The sequence below is a fragment of the Bombyx mori genome, chromosome 17, assembly GCF_030269925.1.
Source record: "Bombyx mori chromosome 17, ASM3026992v2".
NCBI classification, from domain to species: domain Eukaryota; kingdom Metazoa; phylum Arthropoda; class Insecta; order Lepidoptera; family Bombycidae; genus Bombyx; species Bombyx mori.
In genome coordinates, this window is record NC_085123.1 from 5,990,257 (window position 1) to 6,015,553 (window position 25,297).

Genomic DNA, 25,297 nt, shown 5'->3' on the forward strand with positions numbered 1-25,297 from the left:
CGGGTATACAGTTCTTATTATGATTTTTTGTTGATAAAAAAAAACTACTTTACAAAGTTATCAACTTTATTTTATTCACAATGATTTATAAAAAAATACATTATAATAATATACAAAGAAACAGTTATTTATATGAATAATAAAAATAACCGTCATCACGTAAACTATACATTGGACACTGTATAGCCATCATTCTAAGACTACATAAATAATAAAAATCTTACGTTACGGACGTTTTTTTACATGTACTTAATGTATAGGTTAATATTTATATGAGTGTTGGACTCCATACACCAATTTCGGGCATTAATGATGAGAATCTTTGTGGGGGTGAGAAATAATACTGTTAATTTGAAATGCCCAGCGAAGCGGACGGGTACACCTAGTACTATATGAATGTGACTTCGACCACGTGTTTCAAGGTAAGCAGCGACATTACAAGCTGACGCCGATCGTTCGAATTCACCTGGGCTGTGACCGAATTAATATTATTTCGTTTCCAAGTCTCAAATATTGGCAGCGAAATCTTTTAGTGTCTTTAAAATTTAGAAAACTGTGACTTGCTTACAATATGTCTTTTTTTACGTTTAGTTCATCAAATGAAAAGTTTTTTTAATTAAAATTTTTATTATTTTATTGATGCTTTAGCACATAACGTACAAGCATAGCTGTGCGCAAATCAGTACAAGATTTAGTTTCAGAAATAATTTCGCCATCCCCTATCCTCTATCATCATATTTATCGCTTCCTCTATTATTAGATAGAATATATGGTGTGTCAAGCGACATACTATTACTAACTTTCTCACTTGACTGTCAGTTCAAGTGAAATACTAAACTTCGTTATACTGTCCAAGTTTATGTGTCATGCACTTCAGACATGCCAGGGGTTTGTGCATCGCTTTCTGGCGACTCGGAGACTGCGACACACTTAGAAACTCTTAGCAGGGTTGAAAGGCTTTGTTACAGAGAAATAAATGATTTGTGATTATGTAAGTTGCTGCCTCACAAGCTATATGTGAGCGTGGCGTCAGTGTGATGAAAAGTGGTTAACTCCACACGCAGCAAACTAATAAAGTAAATATTTTGTTTCCAGGAAAAAAATACAGTTCAGTGAAATCTATCTATATATAAGTATATAAAAATGAATTGCTGTTCGTTAGTCTCGCTAAAACTCAAGAACGGCGGTACCGATTTGGCTAATTTTGGTCTTGAATTATTTGTGGAAGTCCAGAGAAGGTTTAAAAGGTAGATAAATATGAAAATGCTTGGAATTAAATAAAAATAACAATTTTGTTTTTCCTTTGATGTGTCCCCCCCCGTCGGACGGATTTCTTTTGTTTGTTTTAAGTTTATACAAAACTTTAGGTCTTTCATTTATCGATTGAGGCACTACGAAGTCTGCCGGGCAGCTAGTTGTTTATAAAATACATAATATTTTTTTATTCGCTCGTTTTATAAGTCACATAAATTAAATGGGATGGCCCATCTCATATATGCAGCGGTGTTCGTATTTATATCTCGTATATCCGTCACGTATAAGGCGAACGTTTGTCGATCGGTCGGGAATTACCACGTTCAAGCGAGGGAGGAGCCAAAAGACTTCATAGACGTAAAGCATAGTCTACATTCGAAGATTTTTTTAAACGTGTCAAGGCATATACAATATTTCATTATAGTGCAACGGTCTCAATTATTTCTACTTGGGTATTGTACTTAATAATTGTAAAAATGTCTGATGAAATTATCTGAAAATCACGCTAGATGTGGGAAAATTTCAGGTTAGTAGTAGTCCCGCAGTAGTCGAAATTCGACTATAATGAATTGAAATTATAAGTTTGAACATTACTAAGGTTCCATTGTCAAAGACTAATGGTACTTCTATAATCACAGATTTCGCCAAAACTACACTATAGATAAATAATATTAAAGATAAACAATATTAACTTATTCTCAATTTGACGACAGACTTTAAGCAATAACCAAGTTTGACAATAAACAAATAGTATGCATGCGTGTGTGTGTCAAACACATGGTAGTGTGTGTAATGTTTTCTTTATTGATTTAATCTATTTTTTATGCATTATTTAAAAAAAATGTTAGCATTGTGCACTGCTTCTCTATATTCTCTAGAAGTGTGGAAAATGTCATACTCCTCCGTCCGCGCAATTTTCGTAAAAAAGGGTACAAAGTTTTTGCTTCACGTATTAATATATAGATAAATAAAGTTATACTTTAAAATGATATTTTCATTTTCTAGTTAAGTTTCCAACAACTGTGAATCGATAGTAATTTCATGTGGAACCGCGTGCGTGTTTCAATGAGAGAACTACATTGTTTCAATTGAAATATTAATCACGACGTAAATCCTTCAGTGAGATTTCGTTTAAAACGTTTCAAACTATTCTGTGTGTACCGGTTGAGTCTCGCCTCGCTCCGCTTCGAGCTACTGAATTATTAATGTGCTCGCGCATAGACATGATACTTTGCGATATCGGCGCGTTCATCTAACTGTATATGTATACATATACATATTATTATGTATACGACTATACGAGCCAAAATATCTTTGATACATTAATTTTACTTCAATTACAACACTGAAAGTATTTAATTTTTTACCAACCTATTCCATTTAGTATGTTTATCGACGTTACAAAATATGATTTATAATAGATAGGCCCACGATAAGGCCTAAAGGATAGGACGTCCGGTGCATTCGTATATAATGATGCAACGGTGTTCGAATCCGGCAGGCGGGTACCAATTTTTCTAATGAAATACGTACTTAACAATTGATCACGATTAACTTCCACGGTGAAGGAATAACATCGTGTAATAAAAATCAAACCCGCAAAATTATAATTTGCGTAATTACTCGTGGTAGGATCTCTTGTGAGTCCGCACGGGTAGATACCACCACCTTGCCTATTTCTGCCGTGAAGCAGTAATGCGTTTCGGTTTGAAGGGTGGGGCAGCCGTTGTAACTATACTGAGAGACCTTAGAACTTATATCTCAAGGTGTGTGGCGCATTTACGTTGTAGATGTCTATGGGTTCCAGTAACCACTTAACACCAGGTGGGCAGTGAACACGCCCACACATCTAGGTAATAAAATAAAAAATAAAATAATATTTTCTATTGAAAAGAAAATAGAAATAATACAGTTATTTAAGAAAACACACATAAGCAAAACTGGTTATCTCATTATAAGCGATTTCTTCCAGATAATTTAACAGTTGTGGCGTACCAAGATTTGTATTTTTTTCCTTTTCTGTATCATTAACGAATCTCAATATTGAAAATCGTTTAAATTTAATTTGATGGTAAAATTTAGTTGTTATCCCGAGATTAGAGCATTTTTTGCAACATTGCATCACACTTGAGAATTTTATAGAATATTTTTTATTATTGTCTGAAGAAGTACAAGCCAAATGTTCGTATAGAAAAACAGAAGAAAATTTAAAATATAATCCGCATGGGCTCGCTGAAGGCCGTAATAACCCTTTAATTAAATAATAAACCTTTGAATTATAATTTTCGACGGGTTCACTAAATTATGACTCAAAACAAAATATAAAAAAAAACGTGAAGATCCGAATTATCATATTCTTATCTCCAAACGTTACTAACTGTCGTTAAAAGTTTACGAATAATACTCGGAAAAGATAAGGAATATTTTCAAAACTTCACTCACTCACTAACCGCACGGCTTAAGAGACGAAAGTTTGTGTTTGGTAAACATGAGACGGTTCACTTCGGGTGGAATGATGCCGCGATAAGCCAGCCCTCAGGTAGATTGCAGCGTGACACGCCAAATCACGCTAACGTGGAATTCGAAGCAATCGAGTGTGCTTTATAAAGCTTATTATTCAATCAAGCGGATTTTTTTTCATTAACTATATTGTAACATTTAATCCCAAAAGCTAATCTTATGAATGTTTTTTTTTTCATCGAAACTATTAATATGGAACTATGAAATTCATACAATGTACATGTTGGAAACCCAACAAATTGGTATAAAACCTTTTTTATTGTTGTCGTTGTGGTTTTTGACATTACATTTGAATTTTGAATTTTGGAATGTCTTAGTTTTGTCATTCTCTTTTTTCCGTGTTATTGTACGCGAATTATAAAATTTCTAATATATGCAAATTTTATACGTACAATCCTCGCGAGTTTATTTATCAAGTTCCTTGCCCATCCTAATCATACAGTCCACTACAGTACTTAATTTTACGTAATTTTTAATATCCTTACGTTTTCTAGGAACGGCTTTTATTTTTTGATTTTCCGTACTTGCAGTGAAATAACTAAGGCAAGAGCGCGATTTTTCTTCACATAATGAGCAATATGGTGGAGACTATCATTCTGTGTTTGCATTGTTCTTGGCCATGTTGAGAGATGCTCAGTAAAATTCCAATTTTATTTTGTAAGAGGAATTTTGATGTACAGTTTTCTCTGAAAAATATATTATTGTAAATAGTTCTAAAACAGAAATAAAATCATATTTTCGAAAATGAGAAAGTTACAAAATTTTAAAGTAAAAAATCTCGTATTGCCTTGAGTATTATCAAATAATAAAAAAAGATGCACTCAGCATGACGTCAATGACACGACATGATTTGAAGCCTAAAGAACGTCCTAAGACGTCCAGTGAACTCATATTAAGCGATGCGACACATACATATGTAAATATTAAAATGTGTAATTTTTATCTATGAAATACGTAATTAACACATTTTGACGAAATACTTCCAAGATAAAAGAATAACATCGTGTAATAAAAAAAGTTTACGATTCGTTGGTAGATTCTGTGACGCACTGCTCTTGCTAGGGTTAGTGTTCGCAACGTCATCAGGCTGATTCCCCGTGAGCTCACCTACTAGTTCGGTGAATCTAGAATAACTTCTCGAGGTTACTAGAATAGGTAGAAAAAACATAATTAACCCTATAAAATTATAATTTGTATCACCACCCTGCCTATTTTTACCTCCAAGCAGTGAGTGGATCCGGTTAGAAAACCCTTAAATTTGTAATTTCTACGTATTATATGTATATACTTATCTCAATTTAGAGAACATTGACTTGTACTGTAGATGGGCTTCTAATTCCATTTAGTATGATGATCTAGCGTGGTCCATTTACGCATCAAGCAATAAAAATATATCAATCATCATCATCAATCATCAACAGTCCACAGTCGTCCACTGCTGGACATAGGCCTCTCCCAATCCACACCACTGAGCCCGGTCTGCGGCTCTCCTCATCCACTTCTTGCCGGCCACCGTGCGGAGGTCATCGCACCACCTAGCCAAGTATATATCCACCATATATCCGCATGTCAAATTTTAAACTTAGTTTAACGCGTTGTTAATTTATGTCGAACGTTGAACTGTGTTTAAACTGAATGACTTACCCCAAATATCTTCTAATTTTTGGGGTTGGTTAGACGTTCTCGACGTTCGATAATGTTCGAGGGTACTCGTTTTAAGTGTTCTCCAAAATGAGAAGATTCGAGGTAAGAATTCCTTAAATAGGTAAGATTAGTCTTGGAATTCAAGCCCCTTCTTGTTCTGTAGTCAACAGTGCAATAAAATCGGAAGTATTTCGTTCAGCTTAGATAAAACAGAGCGTTGGATCTGTGTCGGGGTTTTGTAAAGACTTAAGTGTCGGCGTGTGTTGGGTGTGTTTTTTGATCTTTCAGAGTTTTTAAGTGTAGCCCGATATGAAGACTTTCAATGTAATGTCGCCCCTTTAGAACATGAAACTAAATTGTCAATTACTTTATAAAATATGAGATGCTCAGATTCATTAGACACAGAGGATACATTAATATATTCATTTCAATATTTTTTGTTAATTGTTATATTTTTAAGCTCCCTATTGTCACTTTTAAGCAATCCATGAATTTCAGTTAAATTTTTGTCTATTAATTTTCTATTTTTGTATATCTGAAGGAAAGCTGTTGTATTATTTGAGATACAGGTTTTATCATCTAGTTCAAGCATATATGCAAATCTTCTATGTTAACGATAATAAAAAAAAGGTCCTCGAACTGAAATTGATGATCGCTTCCCGAAAGAAATAGGTACATTCAAGGTACTAGCCCAAAGTGGGGATCAATATTCCGTTGGTGATGGGAAGAGATGTGTAGCACAATAAACACTTTTTCCTTCCGATAGGGTGCGGACCCGACTTTTTGAATAAGAGAAGGCTTTAGTCTATTGAACTTCAACATACCTCTCGCCAATTTCAGTGCTAGAGCGTTGTGTCGACATATTGGATATAATTTTTTTGAAAACGCAGTGAGTATGTTTTCGTGTTGGCAGGAAAATTGTATTGTATTCCCTGCTAAGCCAGGGGAGTATTGAATCCAACTCATTAGGCGTTGTTACCATCGCTCAAGGACATTGACAATACTGTGGGTACAGCGAAGTTATTGCTTACCTATAAGAACTCATTTTAGTATAAAATTTATTTTATTCAATTCGTGTTTTGACACAAAGTTTAAAGTACTTATAATCTAACCTCCTTAAACTCGCCCAATGTAACTGTGTATTCAAAACGTCTGTGATAATTTTACGACAAAAATAAGAAACGCGAGATTACGCTGTAAAAGTTTTTTCGAATGTAATGAAGGATAATTTTGAAAGATAAATAAAAATGTTTAGAAACCAAAGAACCATATCTACATCATATCATAGCAAGCAAAATTAAACTTAGAATAATATTTTAATATAAGTACCAAAGATTGTTGTTTGTCATCGGTCCGTGTCGAAATTTTCAATGTAATCGATTGAATGAGAAACACGATAAAAAAATCCGTTTACATAGATATGTATTTCTCAACAAATCAAACTAAAAAAAAGCAGAGATTAAAAAAATGACCACGTAATGAAAGAGCTCAGAATACCGCGATTGTTATTACATTTTAATCACCTTTGTTACGATAATTGTTAATTAAACGAAGTAATCTTACTTTGCATACTGTACATTAATGAATGGGCTCATCATATAATTTCCCTGCTGGGGTAGGCGTAACATGTGAATAATTAATATTTCGACGGCGCTGACTTCGCGTTGGTGACGGAATTCTGTTTATATTATACCTTCTTTTTTTTTTAAATGTTAAATCAAAAACTTGTTATGGAGCGTATTACAAGCATATTATTGGCTATTTCTGCCGCAAAGCATTCACTACCATTTGAACAGTGGGGGAACAGGGCAGATACCAGTTGAGACTTTAATCTCGTGTTCCCAGATGGTTAGTAGTATTCACGTTGTGATACCTATGAGTTTCGAAAACGAGATGCACCATTAAAGCTTTCTGTCCATTCAGAGATAAATATACTTTTTAATAACACCAGTGATTATTAAAGTTATAAATGTGGGTGGGTGGTGTGGTGGGCTGAAGCTTTGGAGAGCAAGGGCGAGGCTCTTGCTGTGAGCCTTGATATTGCGAAGGCCTTCGACAGGGTCTGGCATAGGGCACTTCTGTCGAAGCTACTATCTTACGGAATCCCCGAGGGTCTCTGCAAGTGGATCGCTAGCTTTTTGGATGGGCGGAGCATCACGGTCGTTGTAGACGGTGACTGTTCTGATACCATGACCATTAACGCTGGCGTTCCACAAGGTTCGGTGCTCTCCCCCACGCTTTTCATCCTGTATATCAATGACATGCTGTCTATTGATGGCATGCATTGTTATGCGGATGACAGCACGGGGGATGCGCGATATATCGGCCATCAGAGTCTCTCTCGGAGCGTGGTGCAAGAGAGACGATCAAAACTTGTGTCTGAAGTGGAGAACTCTCTGGGGCGAGTCTCCAAATGGGGTGAATTGAACTTGGTTCAATTCAACCCGTTAAAGACACAAGTTTGCGAGTTCACTGCGAAGAAGGACCCCTTTGTCATGGCGCCGCAATTCCAAGGAGTATCCCTGCAACCTTCCGAGAGTATCGGGATACTTGGGGTCGACATTTCGAGCGATGTCCAGTTTCGGAGTCATTTGGAAGGCAAAGCCAAGTTGGCGTCCAAAATGCTGGGAGTCCTCAACAGAGCGAAGCGGTACTTCACGCCTGGACAACGGCTTTTGCTTTATAAAGCACAAGTCCGGCCTCGCGTGGAGTACTGCTCCCATCTCTGGGCCGGGGCTCCCAAATACCAGCCTCTTCCATTTGACTCCATACAGAGGAGGGCCGTTCGGATTGTCGATAATTCTCACGGATCGTTTGGAACCTCTGGGTCTACGGAGGGACTTCGGTTCCCTCTGTATTTTGTACCGTATGTTCCATGGGGAGTGCTCTGAGGAATTATTCGAGATGATACCGGCATCTCGTTTTTACCATCGCACCGCCCGCCACTGGAGTAGAGTTCATCCATACTACCTGGAGCCACTGCGGTCATCCACAGTGCGTTTTCAGAGATCTTTTTTGCCACGTACCATCCGGCTATGGAATGAGCTCCCCTCCACGGAGTTTCCCGAGCGCTATGACATGTCTTCAAACGAGGCTTGTGGAGAGTATTAAGCGGTAGGCAGCGGCTTGGCTCTGCCCCTGGCATTGCTGAAGTCTATGGGCGACGGTAACCACTCACCATCAGGTGGGCCGTATGCTCGTCTGCATACAAGGGCAATAAAAAAAAAAATTGTGATTTTGATTTATATTACACGGTGTTGTAATTTCATTGAGAAAGACGCTTGCAAACACGTGTAAAGTGTTATAATAATTCCTAATAAAATAAAATAAATAAAATAAAGAATAATGTGTTTCTTTAGAAAACGTGGTACCTACGTGGTACTTACAGAATGAATATCGAAGTTGTCGCATTTCCTGATAAAAGTAGACCGGCCGTCCGGGTATGTAATTTTGATGAAACATCTCAAGAGTAATTAATTAATATGAGGTAGAATGCGAAGCTCAAATTTTTTTTTAAATATGACTTTAAATAATTTTTTTCTCTGTTAAATAGTAATTATAATTTAGATTCCTGTAATTTTTTTTGTAATGTTAATTAGAAAACGTTGTGATGTAAATACTATATAAACGTATCGGGTGCAACCACAGTATGCAGAATAATGTCGTAAAAACCCACGTTATTTATCACGACTTTATAATAAGTTCTCGTGCTTCCAGTCCGGTAGAGCTTGAGTTATTTAGCTCGAGTCGCGCATTACAAATTAGGGTGCTACGGCGTAGCACGTTCGTAGATGTCTACGGTAAATAAGTCGAAAAAGTTACTCAAGTTTATTTCCATTGTTACTCTATATTCGGCTACAAATAATTCTGGTTTTTAATTTTCTGTTTTAAGTCAATAATCTCAATAAACCGCTTTTGATAGATTAAACTTTTTTCGTCGTTATAACAGTAAGCCTTTTGCTATAGATAGGCTGAAGAGCTGATAAACGTCACTTGGTATTGGATATTATAACATGAATGCCATCATCGTCAACTTCGGAATAGGATATCAAACTTTTTATTAAAATGGAGATGAATGTCAAAGTGAAAATATTTGAGCAGATTTATTTAAAAAAAAACTTATTATGAGATTTAGGACGGCTTAACTAAAATATTATATAATGTATTACATTAGACTTCTTAAGCTGATAAGTATTTATTCTGATACTTAAAATTACTTATTACGTTTTTTTATGTTTTTTTTTGTCTGTGTGTTGGTTTTCAGGAAGTTTTCACATTAACCTCCCTTTGTACTTTCGCCTAAGTTTATTTCTCTTAATCCAATATACAAATATCTCTAATAAAGACCTTTGGACTAAATGTGACCAAAATCCCATCGCGCAAGACATTGCTCATCGGAAATGGCGTTGGATAGGACACACTACGGCGCAGCGGAGTCAACGCAGCATCAATCGCGTTTGAGTGGCAACCGCTTGGCAGGAGAAGACCTGGTCGCCCTGTACACACTTGGCGACGCACCGTAGAGAGTGCGATGAGGACTGCCAACGTGACCTGGAGTGATGTCAGGAGCAAGCGCAAGACAGGGTAAAGTGGAGACAACTTGTGAGGGCCTTATGTACCAGCAGGGTACCCTAGGACTACAACAACAACAAAACAAAGAACAACAAATCCAATATACTTGTATATGACGGAGAAACGAAAGCTTAATACAACAAGAAATTACATTTAAATAGAGTTATTACAATTATCCTCCTTTTCGAAGGCCGTTAGGCGAAGATTCTAACTTCCAATAGTAATTAAGATTAGGATGTCATTCCTACGGGAATTACGTTGATTACATGTATCCCGGAAACACTCAATATTCCCTAACTTAAAGTGATCACTTGTAGTTTGGGTTTCTGAGTAACGTTTATCTGAATTATATTATTTTGTTGTTACGGAAAGTTTTATTTGGTTTGATTTTCTGATCTTTATCCGTATTTTTTGAGCTGTTACAGTAAAAGCTGAGTTCGCTTTATCTGCTCAGTTTTGATTAATGACAGGACAGATAATTATCTCAATTAAAATATATTTTTTACTTATAATTTTCCATTAGGAGTTTTGATTTGGATTTCAATATTAAGGCCAGCTGCTTGATTCATGTTATTTGTTCATAGAAATGGTAGGTTTAGACATAAATCTGTATTAGAATAGGGGTAGGGTTCATGCCTTTTGTTGCTATGACGCAATCACGCGTTCCGCTTTCAAGATTTGGGGCCATTGGCGTTGTCATATTTATGTGCTCGGATAAATAGTAGACCATGAGCTCATCTGACTGTTCAGACAAAAAACGGAAAAAAGTTCACTTTAGAACATAACGTATTACGACCCATTACATAAGTCTATTGTATGTAATCACAAATATTGAGTTTTAGATTAGATTATTAGACAAATTTTTTGTAAGGATTTATGTTTTAATAAAACCCTAAATAAGGTAGGTAATAGCATTTTTTTCATTAGTGCTTAAAGCAATAAATAAAACAGCACGCAAAATAGTCGTAATTTAATATGATTTACGGAACACGAGATAGCTTTACATGTAAATGTGTTATTTTTAAGTTATTATATGTAATATCTTTTTTAAGTCCTTGTACAAGGGCTATCTGTTCTCTGATATTAGAATCTACGATAGGAAAAATAAAATGAATTAAACAAGTGTTAGTCAGTTCATATTCTGGGAATCGGAAATGTAACATAAAACAGCTTGTACACGCACCCCGCGCTCTAACAAGACCGTATGTTTCGTGCGTCAGTTTGACTTTTGTTGTTTTACATTTTTTATTTCTTAGATGGGTGGACGAGATCCATAGACCCAGAGAGATCCCATAGACTTCTATAACAAGTTCTAAGGTCTCAGTATAGTTAAAACGGCTGCCCCACCCTTCAAACAGAAACGCATTACTGCTTCACGACAGAAATAGGCGGGGCGGTGGTACCTACCCGCGCGGACTCGCAAGAGGTCCCACCACCAGTAAAACATATTACATTGAACATACTTGAAATTGATTTAGTAAATAATGAGTTTTAGATATTTATTTTATTTATATTGTATTCGCCCAACAGCCTGTATTCGTTTGAGGTATCTTCAGATACACCCTGTATATGAGCTTGTCACTCATACAGTTTTGCTACGGACTAACGCTCAAGTTCGTTCACGGGCTTAGTTATATGCGAGTAAAATTCGTCTCTGTCACATACTGTTTTTACTCAGAATCATGCAATATTTAGGATTCCCAAAATTTATCATTTCATGGCGTTGCTAAGGTGGTGGTTAGTGATTGATTACGGACCTGAATTCAATCCCTGGTGTAACTAATCGGATTTCTGACTGTCTGTGCGCGTTTTCTGTGTACAATAATTTCTGGTAGGACAAAATACAAAAACGAAATATTTTTTCCTTATTCATGGCATTCACTACAAAAAATGCATTTTTTTTCTAATTCAAGGCATTCGCGACAAATGAGCTAATTTAAAAATCGATCGCTGTCGTTTTTTTTATTAGCGAATGAGTAAATTAGCCAATTTGAGGTTAAGTTACCGGGGCTTAATATTACAGAACCATCAAATCTTCTTTCAGCTTGTGGTGTTTAGTTGAAAATTGAAGACTATGTAGTTCTGCTACAAAATAATACAGACAATGGTGTTATTATTAGTATGTAATGAAGGTATCATAATACTCATACAAATCCTACAGTCGATACTCATATCAAATGAATTAAAGCATTAAATTAATTAAAATTTCCTCAAGTAGTGCTCCTTTAGTTTGAGAGTTGTGACCACGCGCATCCGTCTCATCTTGTCTTCGGTTACTTGGAGAGCATCGTAGATGGTGTAATCAAGGGTGGTGCTGATCTAGTTGGATTAAGGCGTTGGGCTGCGCTCCCGGGATCTTTTCTTTTCACTTTAACAGTTTTTCAAGTTTGCTTCCTTTCCTAGCAATGTGTCCAAAGTACTCTAGTGAATCGAATGAAATTCTAGAAAACATTGTTTTGATTTTGGACCTTTGCGAGTATCGATGCGTTGGTCCGATATACAGTTCACGTATAATATACTATCCAACGAAAAATACAGTCGAGAGCACTTGATTACCCTTTTACAAAAACGACGGTGAATATTAACTAATAGCCCTGAAAACGTATTCACCAGTATGTCTGAAACCCAATGAAACTTATGTACACGGGGTATTACAAGTTTCTAGGTCAAACAGCTCACAGAGGTCAGCGCCTTAACACCTTATGAATCCACGTAATATTAAAATAAAGTGAACAATGTTCACAAGGTTGTAAATAAGTGTAGAGCATCTACTAAGTAACTTTCTTATTTATTACTAAATAGTGTAGTCGAAATTCGACCATAAACACTGATAATTTAGATTTCATTTTTCATTTCTTTTGTTTTGTCGTTGTTATGTTTTTCTTGTAGTTATACTACACGAACCAGATAATAATATACAAACTTATTATATTACATAGAAACAAATACACAATATCTCAAATATATTCTATACTTATTATTTTTTTAAGCGATATTTTGTGATTTATAGTTAATTATACAGCTGTTTTCTATGTTACGGCGCTCGTCGGTTTAAGTTTCTATAAAAGAGATTGTTTGGATAGCGATGTCATTGCTCTAAAAAGGTTATAGGTAAAATTAGAATTTTTTTAACATTTCTCCATCATCCTCAATAAGAGGTAAAATTGATAAAATGCCTTATATTATATATGAAACTTTTTCAACGTACAAAGTATCTTACAGTGGTGGTAAGAGTAGTAATGTAAATTTATACAATTTACCTGGACTCGAAACCTAAAAATGTTCTTATACCTTTTACTTGTTAATAAACTAATAATAGTAATATTAATAATAAAAAGTTAATAAAAAAATAAAAAATATAATAGTTGAGAAGATCCAAAATATTGTAAGCGGAATTAAATTTAGTCGGTTTAATCAATTAATAATTCGAGAACACGTAATTTGTGTACATTATATATATGTATATGTACATACATATATACACATAATGCCCATACACTTAACTTCCAAATCATACGAGGTCATCGACTGGCGCACTGATCGTTTGGTTCTTAATTGTCATACATTGTGTGGATTTTCGAAACATGATTAAAATTTGTTTTTCAATTGTAATCTATTAAAAACATCACTAGTACTCAGGCGTCTTTGCTTTCGAAGATGGCGCCCCGCATAAGGCAATAATAAACTAAATAACCAACCTAATGCACATTCACATGTTTTGAAAGAAGAAATTGACTATAATTTTTTATTATGTCATCTAAAGAAAATTCTTTTAAAATATACTCAGAGCGTACAGTCTTCTTATAATTTGAATTTCTCACTTATACCCAACGATATTGCACAAGTGTTAAGAATAGTAATCAGTTTCTAGCCCGGATAGCAACTAAGTATCCGTATTATTGATAGGATTACGTGAGGAAATATCTAACGGAAAATTATTATGTTTATGAAAGTACTTTTGACGTGTCGTGAATTTATTTTTAGATTTAAATATAAAATAACTACCAGGAAGGTAGGGCGTTAAAGCTAAGAAAATATTAGTAAAGAAATTGTATCACCATCTTGCCTATTTCTGCCGCGAAGTAGTCATTTGTTCAGGTTTGATAGATGAGACAGACGTTAAACGATTCAATGGAGTCTTCGACCTCATGTCTCAAGGTAGGTGACGGCGTTCACGCTATGATATCTGTGGTCTCCGATAGCCACTTCGTAACACACGAGCTCGTTTCATAAGGACCTAATTTACAACCCCAATCAGGTTTTTTTTTTTATACTTAGTTGGGTGGACGAGCTCACAGCCCACCTGGTGTTACGTGGTTACTGGAGCCCATAGACATCTACAATGTAAATGCGCCACCCACCTTGAGATATAAGTTCTAAGGTCTCAGTATAGTTACAACGCCTACCCCACCCTTCAAACCGAAATGCATTACTGCTTCACGGCAGAAATAGGCGGGGTGGTGGTACCTAACCGTGCGGACATTTAGACAATCACATTCGAAAATTTTGTGAATTGCTTTTAAAAAATTGATAGTACACATTATAATTATAATTAGACTAATACCTTACTAAGAAATTCTTTCCGTCAATGTTGGCCTGTTATTAATCGTAAAACTTAAAACTATGTCAGTTAAACATTACGTATGTATTAACAATAACAAAGGTCAAACACTGCACGAGATGTTTAAGCAAGCCACGTTCTTCGCACGCGACATAATAATAAAGAATATTTGTCAAAGACATTGCTTAGTACGGAGCGTTATATCATGATTTACGTACAGACTGCGCTGCGTGCAAATTACAGCGCGCTCGCATTACCACCTGTGACTCGAGATCTAGCACAATACAATGCTGCGACAATCTATGACGACTATTATTAATAGCTTTGCTTAAGAGGCAACTGGGATCGCGTTTAGTACATACGACATATTCATCAGTTTCTTTTTTAAGGCAAATTATTTTTTTTATACCGCACGATTTATTTCTGTCGTCTACTAATCGTCGTCTTGCGACTGATTACGGAAATCACCTATTAAACCTAAGGTTTTAAGAATTTCTGTAGTATTTTTTTCTATGTACCCTTTATTTTTTTAAATGAAGTATCTATATTAAGTACTTACGTATTCTTATTTAAATTAAGTAAAACAATTCTTGAGAAGGTATGTCATTTATTTCAAAAACTTACCTTTACCTAGGAGTTTTGTTTAACCAATCAGCATGCATTTTGCGTTTCGTTATACGCAAAAACACAATCTGCCGGCTGGTCATGGTAAATTTATAAACCTACGAAAATGTAAGCGTCAGATTGTACATTTAAGTGACGGTTTACAATCTGTTGACACTTTATAATCTCACTAGATTAATTATATAATAAGTTAACGGTTCGTACAATTATCCGGTGACACATACAACGATCCTACTTTATGAGTAAAGTAAAACATAAAGTCATAAAAATGCATTTTTAAATTTAGTTTTCTGATTTCATTAAGGAAAGTTAAGGAAACGTATTCCTTCAGTTTTGGGGATGAGGAGTCAATGAAATAACATTCGTTCATTTCGATGAAAATTCGACGTAGTAATAACAAATAAAACAATTAGTTAATTGTAGTTTTTTAGATACTGTGTTGTAAACATTGATGGGTTGTAATTATTTTTAAATTGTGTCGTATTACTTTATTAGTCTCATATACTAATTTTCCTGTTTCCTATTTGAGTTGCCTTTTGAGTTGAGCCCTTTTTTATCTCTAAATATTTTAATTAAGTATTTAATAATAATTGTAGTTACTTAGTTATTAGTAGTTATTAGTAATTACTTATTTTCTGGAAGAGCCTTTCCTTCAGTTCCAAGTTTTGTGTTATAATAATTGTAATTGTAATATTATTCGTCTTTGATTCAAGTAAAACTATTATCTATTGTAATCTTCAAATTTTTCGGCACCTGCGATTGCTTAAAGTACGTTGTGGGCCTTGATTGAACTGGCAACGATCAGTAAATTAAAAGTTTTGGTTTATAGCAAATAGATAATTTAATTTAATTATTTTCTTTAGCATATCCCATTCTACTCTATTCAAGTGACTTTATCAGCCCTTTTACAGTAATTAAAAATAGCTTTCCAACCAATATTAAAGCGAACGAGTTCATGTTTCACGTGAATATATTAGAAACCCAAGGCATTAGAGAGGTAATTTGAGAAATTTTCGTTAAATTTCGTAGCGCTTGATTTCAGATAACATTTGATCTAGATAACGTAGATCTGAGAATTTATTGAGGTACGCAAATCAAAGGTCCAATTTTAGATAGTCTTTGTAAAATACTTGAATTTACAAGTCGTAAATTGAATTCCATAACACTTACATAGTAAATAAGACGCACTTCGTATAGTAAATATTGGTTGTTAAAATTTGAATAATGTATTATTTAAATTTAAATTATTTTAGTTCTTCTTCTTCTTAGTCGAATACTTCATTGCTGAAGGTCGTGTCCTTGAAAGCCCTTCGTGGCTCTTTGTACCCTCAGCGTCCATTTGCTTCGGTTTTCGGCTTCTCTCAGGGCGTTCGTAACAGAGAGTCTAGTGAGCGCAGTTATCTGATCCTACTAACGGTTTGGTGGCCGGCCGGCGGGTCTTTTCCCTTCTACCTTGCCCACCACAATCAATCTTTCAAGGTTGTCTGGTGGCCGCCGAGCAATATGACCAAAGTAACCAAGAACCTTCTGGTAGCAAATCGTCGACAGTCTCGTTTCTATACGAAGTTGCTCGAGGACAGATATGTTTCTTCTCTTGGCGGTCCACGGTATGCGGAGCATTCTTCGCCATTATTTTAGTTAGGAAGGTAATAAATTAATATGTACATATTATGACAAAATACAAATTTTTTAAATGAAATTACTTGGAAGATTTATTTTTCAAATTTATCTTATGCGATATATTTCACGCATACAAAATTTGTCTCTGCTACAAAAGCAATTGCTTCATTCAATGATTCTACTTATTGTGCAGTAAAACAATCGCATGCTCGCATTTACAATAACAATTAGATTAATTCGTGCCAGAATTCAACTGCCGAATGTTTTCAATAGCAAACTAACCGAGTGTAGATAGATCAATTTGCAACGGAATTGCAACGGGAAATGCCGAATCAATCCGGCCAATTTGCCGATGACTGTCCGGCTCGGGGACTTTGAATTCCGTAGCTTCTCATTTGTTAGACGCCATCGGCTATGTTGTTCGGTAGGCATTCCGTTTGGTATTTAGGCGGGTGCCAGTTTTAAAGGTATGTTTGATATGAAGTGTAATAGTGTTTTCATAAAAAAAATACTTACAAAAGCGACCAGTGATTATTAATAAAAATAATAATTGTATGGTATTATAGTAATTTGGGTACATTATGGACTTGTTTCGTCGTGAATTGTGGAGAATCGAACGAAAATTTTACTTCGACCCGGTTGTTTGCTTATTATTATTATATATTATTTATAGTACCTAGAAACAGATTCTTGCACTAGACTAATTGGGAAAAAAATCTCGTATTTACCTTTTTATTTATTTATTGCTTAGATATGTGAACGAGCTCACACCCCACCTGTTGTTAAGTGGTTACTGGAGCCCATAGACATCTACGACGTAAATGCGCCACCCAGCTTGATATATAAGTTCTAAAGTCTCAACTATAGTTAGTTACAACGGCTGTCCCACCCTTCAAACCGAAACGCATTACTGCTTCACGGCAGAAGTAGGCAGGGTGGTGGTACCTACCCGCGTGGATTCCAAAGAAGGTCCTACCACCAGTAATAAACCTCTCTCGAGGCACTGGTAGATAAGTAGGCATAAAAAGTATTTATTACAGACATTGTGAAATTATTACTGATTTTTAGCATTGATTGACATGAGATAATGCAACTTAGCAGATTCTTCTTCTTCTTTTTCTCCACCTTATCTCACTAGGTGGGGTCGGCACAGCTAATTTTTCTCTTCCATTCTCTTCTATCAGCCGTCAACACTCACTCCTCTCTCTCTCATATCGTCATTCACACACTCCATCCATGTCTTCCTCGGTCGACCTCTTCCCCCTCTACCTTGCACTACCATTTCCATACATCTTCTAGTCACATGCATCTTCTCTCTACGCATCACATGATGATGAGAACGATAGGACTAGGGCGTACCCTGTAGGCGACGCGCAGGTGCAGCACCCGGCACCTGTGGGAAATGGGTTAGGGTTGTCGCATCAGGAACGGGTGCGACGTAAGACGCGAGTTTGTGAAGTAAGAATGAGGTATGCTAGTTGGAATGTAGGGACGATGACTGGAAGAGCAAGAGAAATAGCGGATGTATGTAAGAAACGAAGGATAAATGTGGCGTGTTTGCAAGAGACGAAATGGAAAGGAACACGAGCTAGAGAGATTAGTGAAGGATGTAAACTCTTATATAGTGGGAGTGGTGGAAGAAAGAATGGAGTTGGAATTGTGCCAGATAGTGAGTTGAAAAAATATGTGACGGGTGTAAGACGAGTGAATGATAGGCTGATGCTAGTGAAATTAATAAAAGATGATTTCATTATTAATGTTGTTAGTGCATATGCCCCACAATCTGGATGTGATAGAAGTATGAAAAAGAAGTTTTGGGTTGAATTTGACTTGCTGATGATGGATATTCCTGACTCAGAAGAGATATATGTGGGTGCAGACTTCGATGAGCATGTAGGACAAAGGAATGATAGATATGAAAGAGTGCATGGAGGATATGGGTTTGGTACTAGAAATGAGGAAGGTGAAATGTTGTTGGAAGCTGCTTTGGTGTTTGATCTAGCAATAGCTAACACATTTTTCACTAAACGCAAGGAACATCTTATAACATACAAAAGTGGAAACTGCAACACCCAGGTGGATTATTTTTTGATCCGACGACATAAAATTACTTCTGTTAAAAACTGCGAAATTATCCCGGGTGAATCCTTAGCTCCTCAACACCGTTTATTAGTATTGGACTCTAAGCATTACATACGCAAACAAACAAGCAATTCCAAACCGGTCCCGAGAATAAAATGGCATATGATTGGGAACACAGAATGTGGTGAAAATTTTTGAAAACAAGTAGTAGATAAAATGATAGAAATGAAAGATTTGAGTGGACGAACGGTGAATGAATGTTGGAATGAAATGGCTGAGTGCATAAGGAATCTGGCAAAAAGTGTGTTTGGAATGTCAACGGGAAAGAAAATTAAAGATAAAGAAACTTGGTGGTGGAGCGACGACGTTCAAAAAGCGCTTAAAGAAAAGAAAAAGACCTTTAAGGAATTCCAGAACACAGATTTCCCAGATTTGGTGACGAAAGAGAAGTTAAAAACAGCATATAAAGAGTGCAAGAAGGCAGCAGGCTGTAGCTATTGTCAGGGCCAAGGCACAGGATGCATTGTATGAGTCACTAGAAAGACCTGAAGGACAAAAACACATTTATAGGATAGCCAAAGCAAGAGAGAAGGATGGAAGAGATTTTAACCACATTAAGTGCGTGAAAGATAGTGCTGGAAGAGTGTTAACAAATGATGAGGAAATAAGAGATAGATGGAAGAGGTATTTTGAAAGGTTGATGAATGAAGAGAATTACTGGAGTGGTGAACTGCAAAATGTTCCGATAAATACTGGTGTAGTAAGGGAAATAAGTATGCAAGAAGTACGAAAGGCTGTACAAGATATGAAGAATGGAAAATCTACTGCACCAGATGGTATTCCAATAGAAGTGTGGAAACTTCTGAAAGCGGATGGATGCACGTGGCTGACTTTATTCTTCAATAAATTGTTTCAAGAAGAGGCCATGCCTGACGAGTGGTGCAAAAGTTCACTCGTGCCTGTATTTAAGAGCAAATGTGACATACAGGTATGCGAAAATTATAGAGGAATAAAGCTCATGTCACATAGTATGAAAGCTTGGGAAAAAGTGCTAGCGAGAAGAATGAGAGATGAGAGTGAGGTATCACAGAACTAATTCGGGTTCATGCCGGGACGCAGTACAACGGACGCCATTTTTTCCCTGCGCCAATTGTGCGAAAAATATCGGCGTGCAAGTAAAAATGTGCACATGGTGTTTGTTGATTTAGAAAAAGCGTATGATAGGGTTCCCCGTAAGGTTTTGTGGTGGAGCATGAAAGTGAAAGGAGTGCCAGGGAAATACCAACGGCTTGTTCGAGCTATGTACGGTAGAGCTAGTACGTACGTACGCTCCGCAGCTGGCGATAGCGACGAGTTCAGTGTGGCGGTAGGCTTACACCAGGGATCAGCTTTAAGCCCTTACCTGTTCATCCTAATAATGGATGCCCTAACATCGGACATACAGGAAGAGGCGCCTTGGTGTATGCTGTTCGCCGACGACATTGTTCTCGTTGGAGAGGAAGGGCCTGAGATACAGAGGAGATTGGCAAAATGGAAAGAAAGGTTGGAAAACGTGGGTTTGAAGATCAGTCGACAAACCGAGCACATGTTTTGTGATTTTGGTGGTTCTTCAGACTTCACGCAAATCGCCTTAGATGGTGTATCCCTGCCAGTCTGCTCCGACTTCAAGTACCTCGGCTCTATACTCCAGAACGACGGCAACATAGACCGGGACGTCACAAATCGATTAAAGGCTGGTTGGATGAAATGGCGACAGGTCTCTGCAACAGCATGTGATCGTAGAATGCCCCTTCAGCTCAAGGGAAAAATTTACAAAACGATCATTAGACCTGTCGTGCTGTATGGATCTGAGTGTTGGATTATTGCAACTTAGCAGATTATTATATTAAATAAGAGACAGAATATAAATAATAATGAAATTAGAAATACTGAACCGTAAATTTATTAATTCAATGAAACCGTCTAGAATTGAAAACACGCATAGCAGTATTTGATTAAAATGAGTCAATATCGCCCACAAAACCCTGTGAATGCCACTAAATTTATACTTTTTTTGTATTCGTATAGAGCAAGAGCCCGCGACAGCCAGACCTTCGTTATTTTATAAAAGCTGAAAGTTTCTCTGTGTATGTCTCCAGCACAGGTAAGAACGACCCCCGACTATAGAGTTCCGATTGTGGTTACTTGGGCAGGTAACAGGCAGTAAAGGTATATAAAATAGTACCTTAAATTCGTTAAAGTATAAAGTTATTTTTTTTTATTAATTACTCCAGAATATCTTTAGAAATCACGATATCTATTGCCGGACACTTTTTACAGTTGCTACCCCCTGCCGGACACCCCTAAACTTTAATAAATTTTAATTATACTTTCGTTATACTATAAAAGCTGAATTTTATATATGTTACTTAGGGACTTATAAAAATATGTTACCCCAATAGCCAGACAGTTTTAATGGTTCTTACATCTTGCCGGACACATTGAGAGCCCGCTGTGCGAGCGCGAGGTAGCAACTGTTCATGCGGGTGTGAGTGAGATAGAGTGCTTAGTCTATTGTGATCTTTTAAGATAGCCAATAAAAAATAATTTTATTACGTTCATAGCAATGTTATAGAAAGTAAAAAATGTTATTTTAATATTATAAAGTACAAACAAAATATTATTACATGTCAAAGAAAAATATTTAATCGTTCTTATAATTTTCCTCATTGTCGTCGATATTTTCGTTATCTTCATCGTCGCTACTACAGTTACTCTAGTCTATTGTCACCAATATCCAATACCTTATCCATCAGTTCCTAAAAAAAATTAAGAAAAAGTATACAATTTGAATAATTAAAAAATTATGTGCAATAATTTGTCATAATAATTACATACCTGATTGAGTTTTGAGCGAATCTCCAACATAACTTGGTATTTGTCATCTTTCAATACCCTGCCATTATTATCCGGGTTGATATGAGGTTGGATTTTTTAGATGAGCACTATTCCAAATTTTATATATATAATTTGATCGCAAAAATTGCTGCAATAGCTCGCTTTTACAAGTTGGTAGATTGCTAACGTAAAAAATTCGCAATTTCTTTCGGTCAAAAGCTTCGTTTACATCAGAGACTGTATACGAGTCGATGAATATTTGAAGTCGAGCAGCATCAACATCAATTACATTACGGACATTGTAAACATTGCATATAAATCTGAATGATATTATAGATGTTTTGTTGTTGATCTAAATTTTCAATTGATTCGCTGTTACGGAAATTCTTGAAAGCTTCCTGGTACTTTGGATATTTTTTTAATGTTTTACTTGGTTTTAATTTTCCTTTCCTGAAGAATGCACGATAAATCCCAGAAATGACAGCTGATGTGCAGTAAAAGATCACAATAGACTAAGCACTCTGTCTCACTCACACCCGCATGAACAGTTGCTACCTCGCGCTCGCACAGCGGGCTCTCAATGTGTCCGGCAAGATGTAAGAACCATTAAAACTGTCTGGCTATTGGGGTAACATATTTTTATAAGTCCCTAAGTAATATATATAAAATTCAGCTTTTATAGTTTAACGAAAGTATAATTAAAACTTATTAAAGTTTAGGGGTGTCCGGCAGGGGGTAGCAACTGTAAAAAGTGTCCGGCAATGGATATCGTGATTTCTAAAGATATTCTGGAGTAATTAATAAAAAAAAATAACTTTATACTTTAACGAATTTAAGGTACTATTTTATATACCTTTACTGCCTGTTACCTGCCCAAGCAACCACAATCGGAACTCTATAGTCGGGGGTCGTTCTTACCTGTGCTGGAGACATACACAGAGAAACTTTCAGCTTTTATAAAATAACGAAGGTCTGGCTGTCGCGGGCTCTTGCTCTATAATGTAATGGGTCGATCGCGCTTTGAAGGTTCCACAACATTATTATTTTTATAAGTGTACCAACGAATATATTTTGTTTCAACTCAACCGAATAGACCAGACGAGAATATTGCGAATGCGTAATTTTTTAAAAATTTTTTTTATTGCTTTAATGGGTGGACGAGCTCACAGCCCACCTGGTGTTAAGTGGTTACTGGAGCCCATATATATCCACAACGTAAATGCGCCAACCACCTTAAGATATAAGTTCTAAGGTCTCAAGTATAGTTACAACGGCTGCCCCACCCTTCAAACCGAAACGCATTACTGCTTCACGGCAGAAATAGGCAGGGTGGTGGTTCCTACCCCATGCCAAGAGGTCCTACTACCAGTAATTACGCAAATTATAATTTTGCGGGTTTGATTTTTATTACACGATGTTATTCCTTCACCGTGGAAGTCAATCGTGAACATTTGTTGAGTACGTATTTCATTAGAAAAAATTGGTAACCGCCTGGGATTCGAACACCGGTCCATCGCTCAACACGAATGCACCGGACGTCTTATCCTTTCCCTTAGGCCACGACGACGTCGAGAGAGAGAACTATAATTTTTCTTTTTCTTTGTTTTAGGCGATCGAGTACAGGGTTGCTGGCTCCGCAGTTAACGTGTCAATCGTCAGCGGCGGCGACTGCAGCGGCTACAGCACCCCACCCAGCGCCAGCCTCGCCACCGCGCGTGGTCTCCGCGCCCCCCGTACCTATCGTTCAACCTCCACCCGAACCATTACCACCGCCCACTCAAGACGATGGCGTCAGATTGCGAAGAGTTCACACTGTCGCTGTACGGGATTACCTTAAGAGAGAAACGCAAACGTTTTTTGGCGTACAAAGAGATAATGAGAGGGAGCAAAGAAGGCTGTGGTTTGAAAGGCGGAGGAGGCACGCGGCGCGGGCGCTGGGTGACCTCCGGCTTGACCTACCACCGGACCATCATCCTGATGACGATGATATTAGGTAAGTAATATTATTATATTTAAAAAGAATATTATCCGTATTAGAATATTCAGAAAGAAAGATTTCGTGGAAGAATGTTTTATAGTTTTGTTTACATAACTGAAACATGAAAAATCTAGACTGGCCATTTGTTAGTTAGTTATTTTTTACTCTTTCGTTAAAACGCGAACTAAGTTCAACGAACTCATATAATGGAGTCTATTATTCAATGCATATAAATGGAGCTTAATTTTTGCCATTCTAGTTCTTTGAAAAATTATTCGTACTTAAACTATACGATTAACGTCTCACTGAATTTCAGATTCAAGCTTCGTTTTGTTTTAATGTTTGTCAATTGATTTAATTTATTATTTAATTGTGAACTTAGCGATGGTCCGTTTCGGATTTTGTATTTCTTTTTGAGTTAGAATTGTGCTTTATTTCGAAAAAGAGTATCTTTGATTATTGAAACATACATTATTGAATTATTAGAATTAATGATATGAATTTTACTATACGACTTAGCTTACTTATCGGTTCGAGTTTACATTACGTCCCATAATTAGGAACTATTCAATAAATAAAATTTGGACTGTCCGATTTTTATAACACGATGCATTTCTTCATCGTAATTCAAGATCAATTTCGATAAGGTAATTCTAAAGGTAGGCTAGGGCAGGGTACCCTCAAAAGCCCCATTACATACTCCGATATTATCCAGTCATATGAAAATGCATCAAAGCATTCATATCTGCATGAACAAATCTTATCAAAAATGTTAATATAAGTTTTATACTTTTTCGTATGCAGATATAGACGAGAACAGATTTCAAATAATCGCTGAATGGTATATAAGAAGTGAGCGTAGCTTGCTCGTGATAAACTTGTGTAACAATAAAGAAAGATACGACGATACAATGAAACAAACAGAATTAAAATAACCGCATTTACAAAGCAACGGAATAGTTAATTAGAATAATTAAAATTAGCACTGTTTACCCAATGGACCCATTTATGATGTGGACATTGGAAATTCGATTTCTGGTAGTCGTGGTAGTCAATCATAATAAAGTATGACGTCACGGAATATTGCAAGAATTTTTCGTTGATTATTATTAAGCTTGTTGTATTCGAACCCTGTTCGTTTAATAGAAATGCATACAGGTATGTAAGGTTTATGATTATTTATATTAATATGATTATATAAAGTCCTATAGATATCAAGAATTATTATTAATTATGAGATTTGTATTGCAAATCATTTAAATATTATTGTTTATTAGTTGCTCAATTGACTGCTTTTAAAGTCACGTGACTAAGCCACGTGACCAGTCAAGAGGGGATAGCCGGCTGAGACATATTTAAAAGAGAATGCAGGCGGTCAGAACACATTCGATGACGATGACAAGGCAGAGTTGCTGGCCGATGCACTGCAAGAGCAGTGCACCACCAGCACTCAATACGCGGACCCCGAACACTCCGAGGCAGTCGACAGGGAGGTCGAGCGCAGAGCTTCCCTGCCACCCTCGGACGCGTTACCCCCCATTACCTCTGACGAAGTTAGAGAAGTA

At 36.5% G+C, this 25,297-nt stretch overlaps 1 protein-coding gene and 1 long non-coding RNA gene across 5 annotated transcripts in view; one reads left to right on the forward strand and one right to left on the reverse strand.

Moving 5' to 3' along the window:
- The window catches only part of LOC101738568 (inactive rhomboid protein 1), a 176,942-nt gene that overhangs the window by 115,286 nt on the left and 36,359 nt on the right, over positions 1-25,297 (forward strand). For all 4 annotated transcript variants that reach the window (XM_038016742.2, XM_038016743.2, XM_062673330.1 and 1 more), the window contains exon 2: positions 23,364-23,747. In XM_038016742.2, coding sequence (XP_037872670.1) covers positions 23,364-23,747 — 384 coding nt within the window. The remainder of the gene's footprint in view (positions 1-23,363; positions 23,748-25,297) is intronic.
- Positions 21,464-22,739, reverse strand: LOC134200431 (uncharacterized). Its single transcript, XR_009975355.1, has 2 exons — positions 21,755-22,739; positions 21,464-21,675 (listed from the first exon to the last, which is right to left on the reverse strand). It is a non-coding gene; the product is annotated as an uncharacterized LOC134200431 (long non-coding RNA).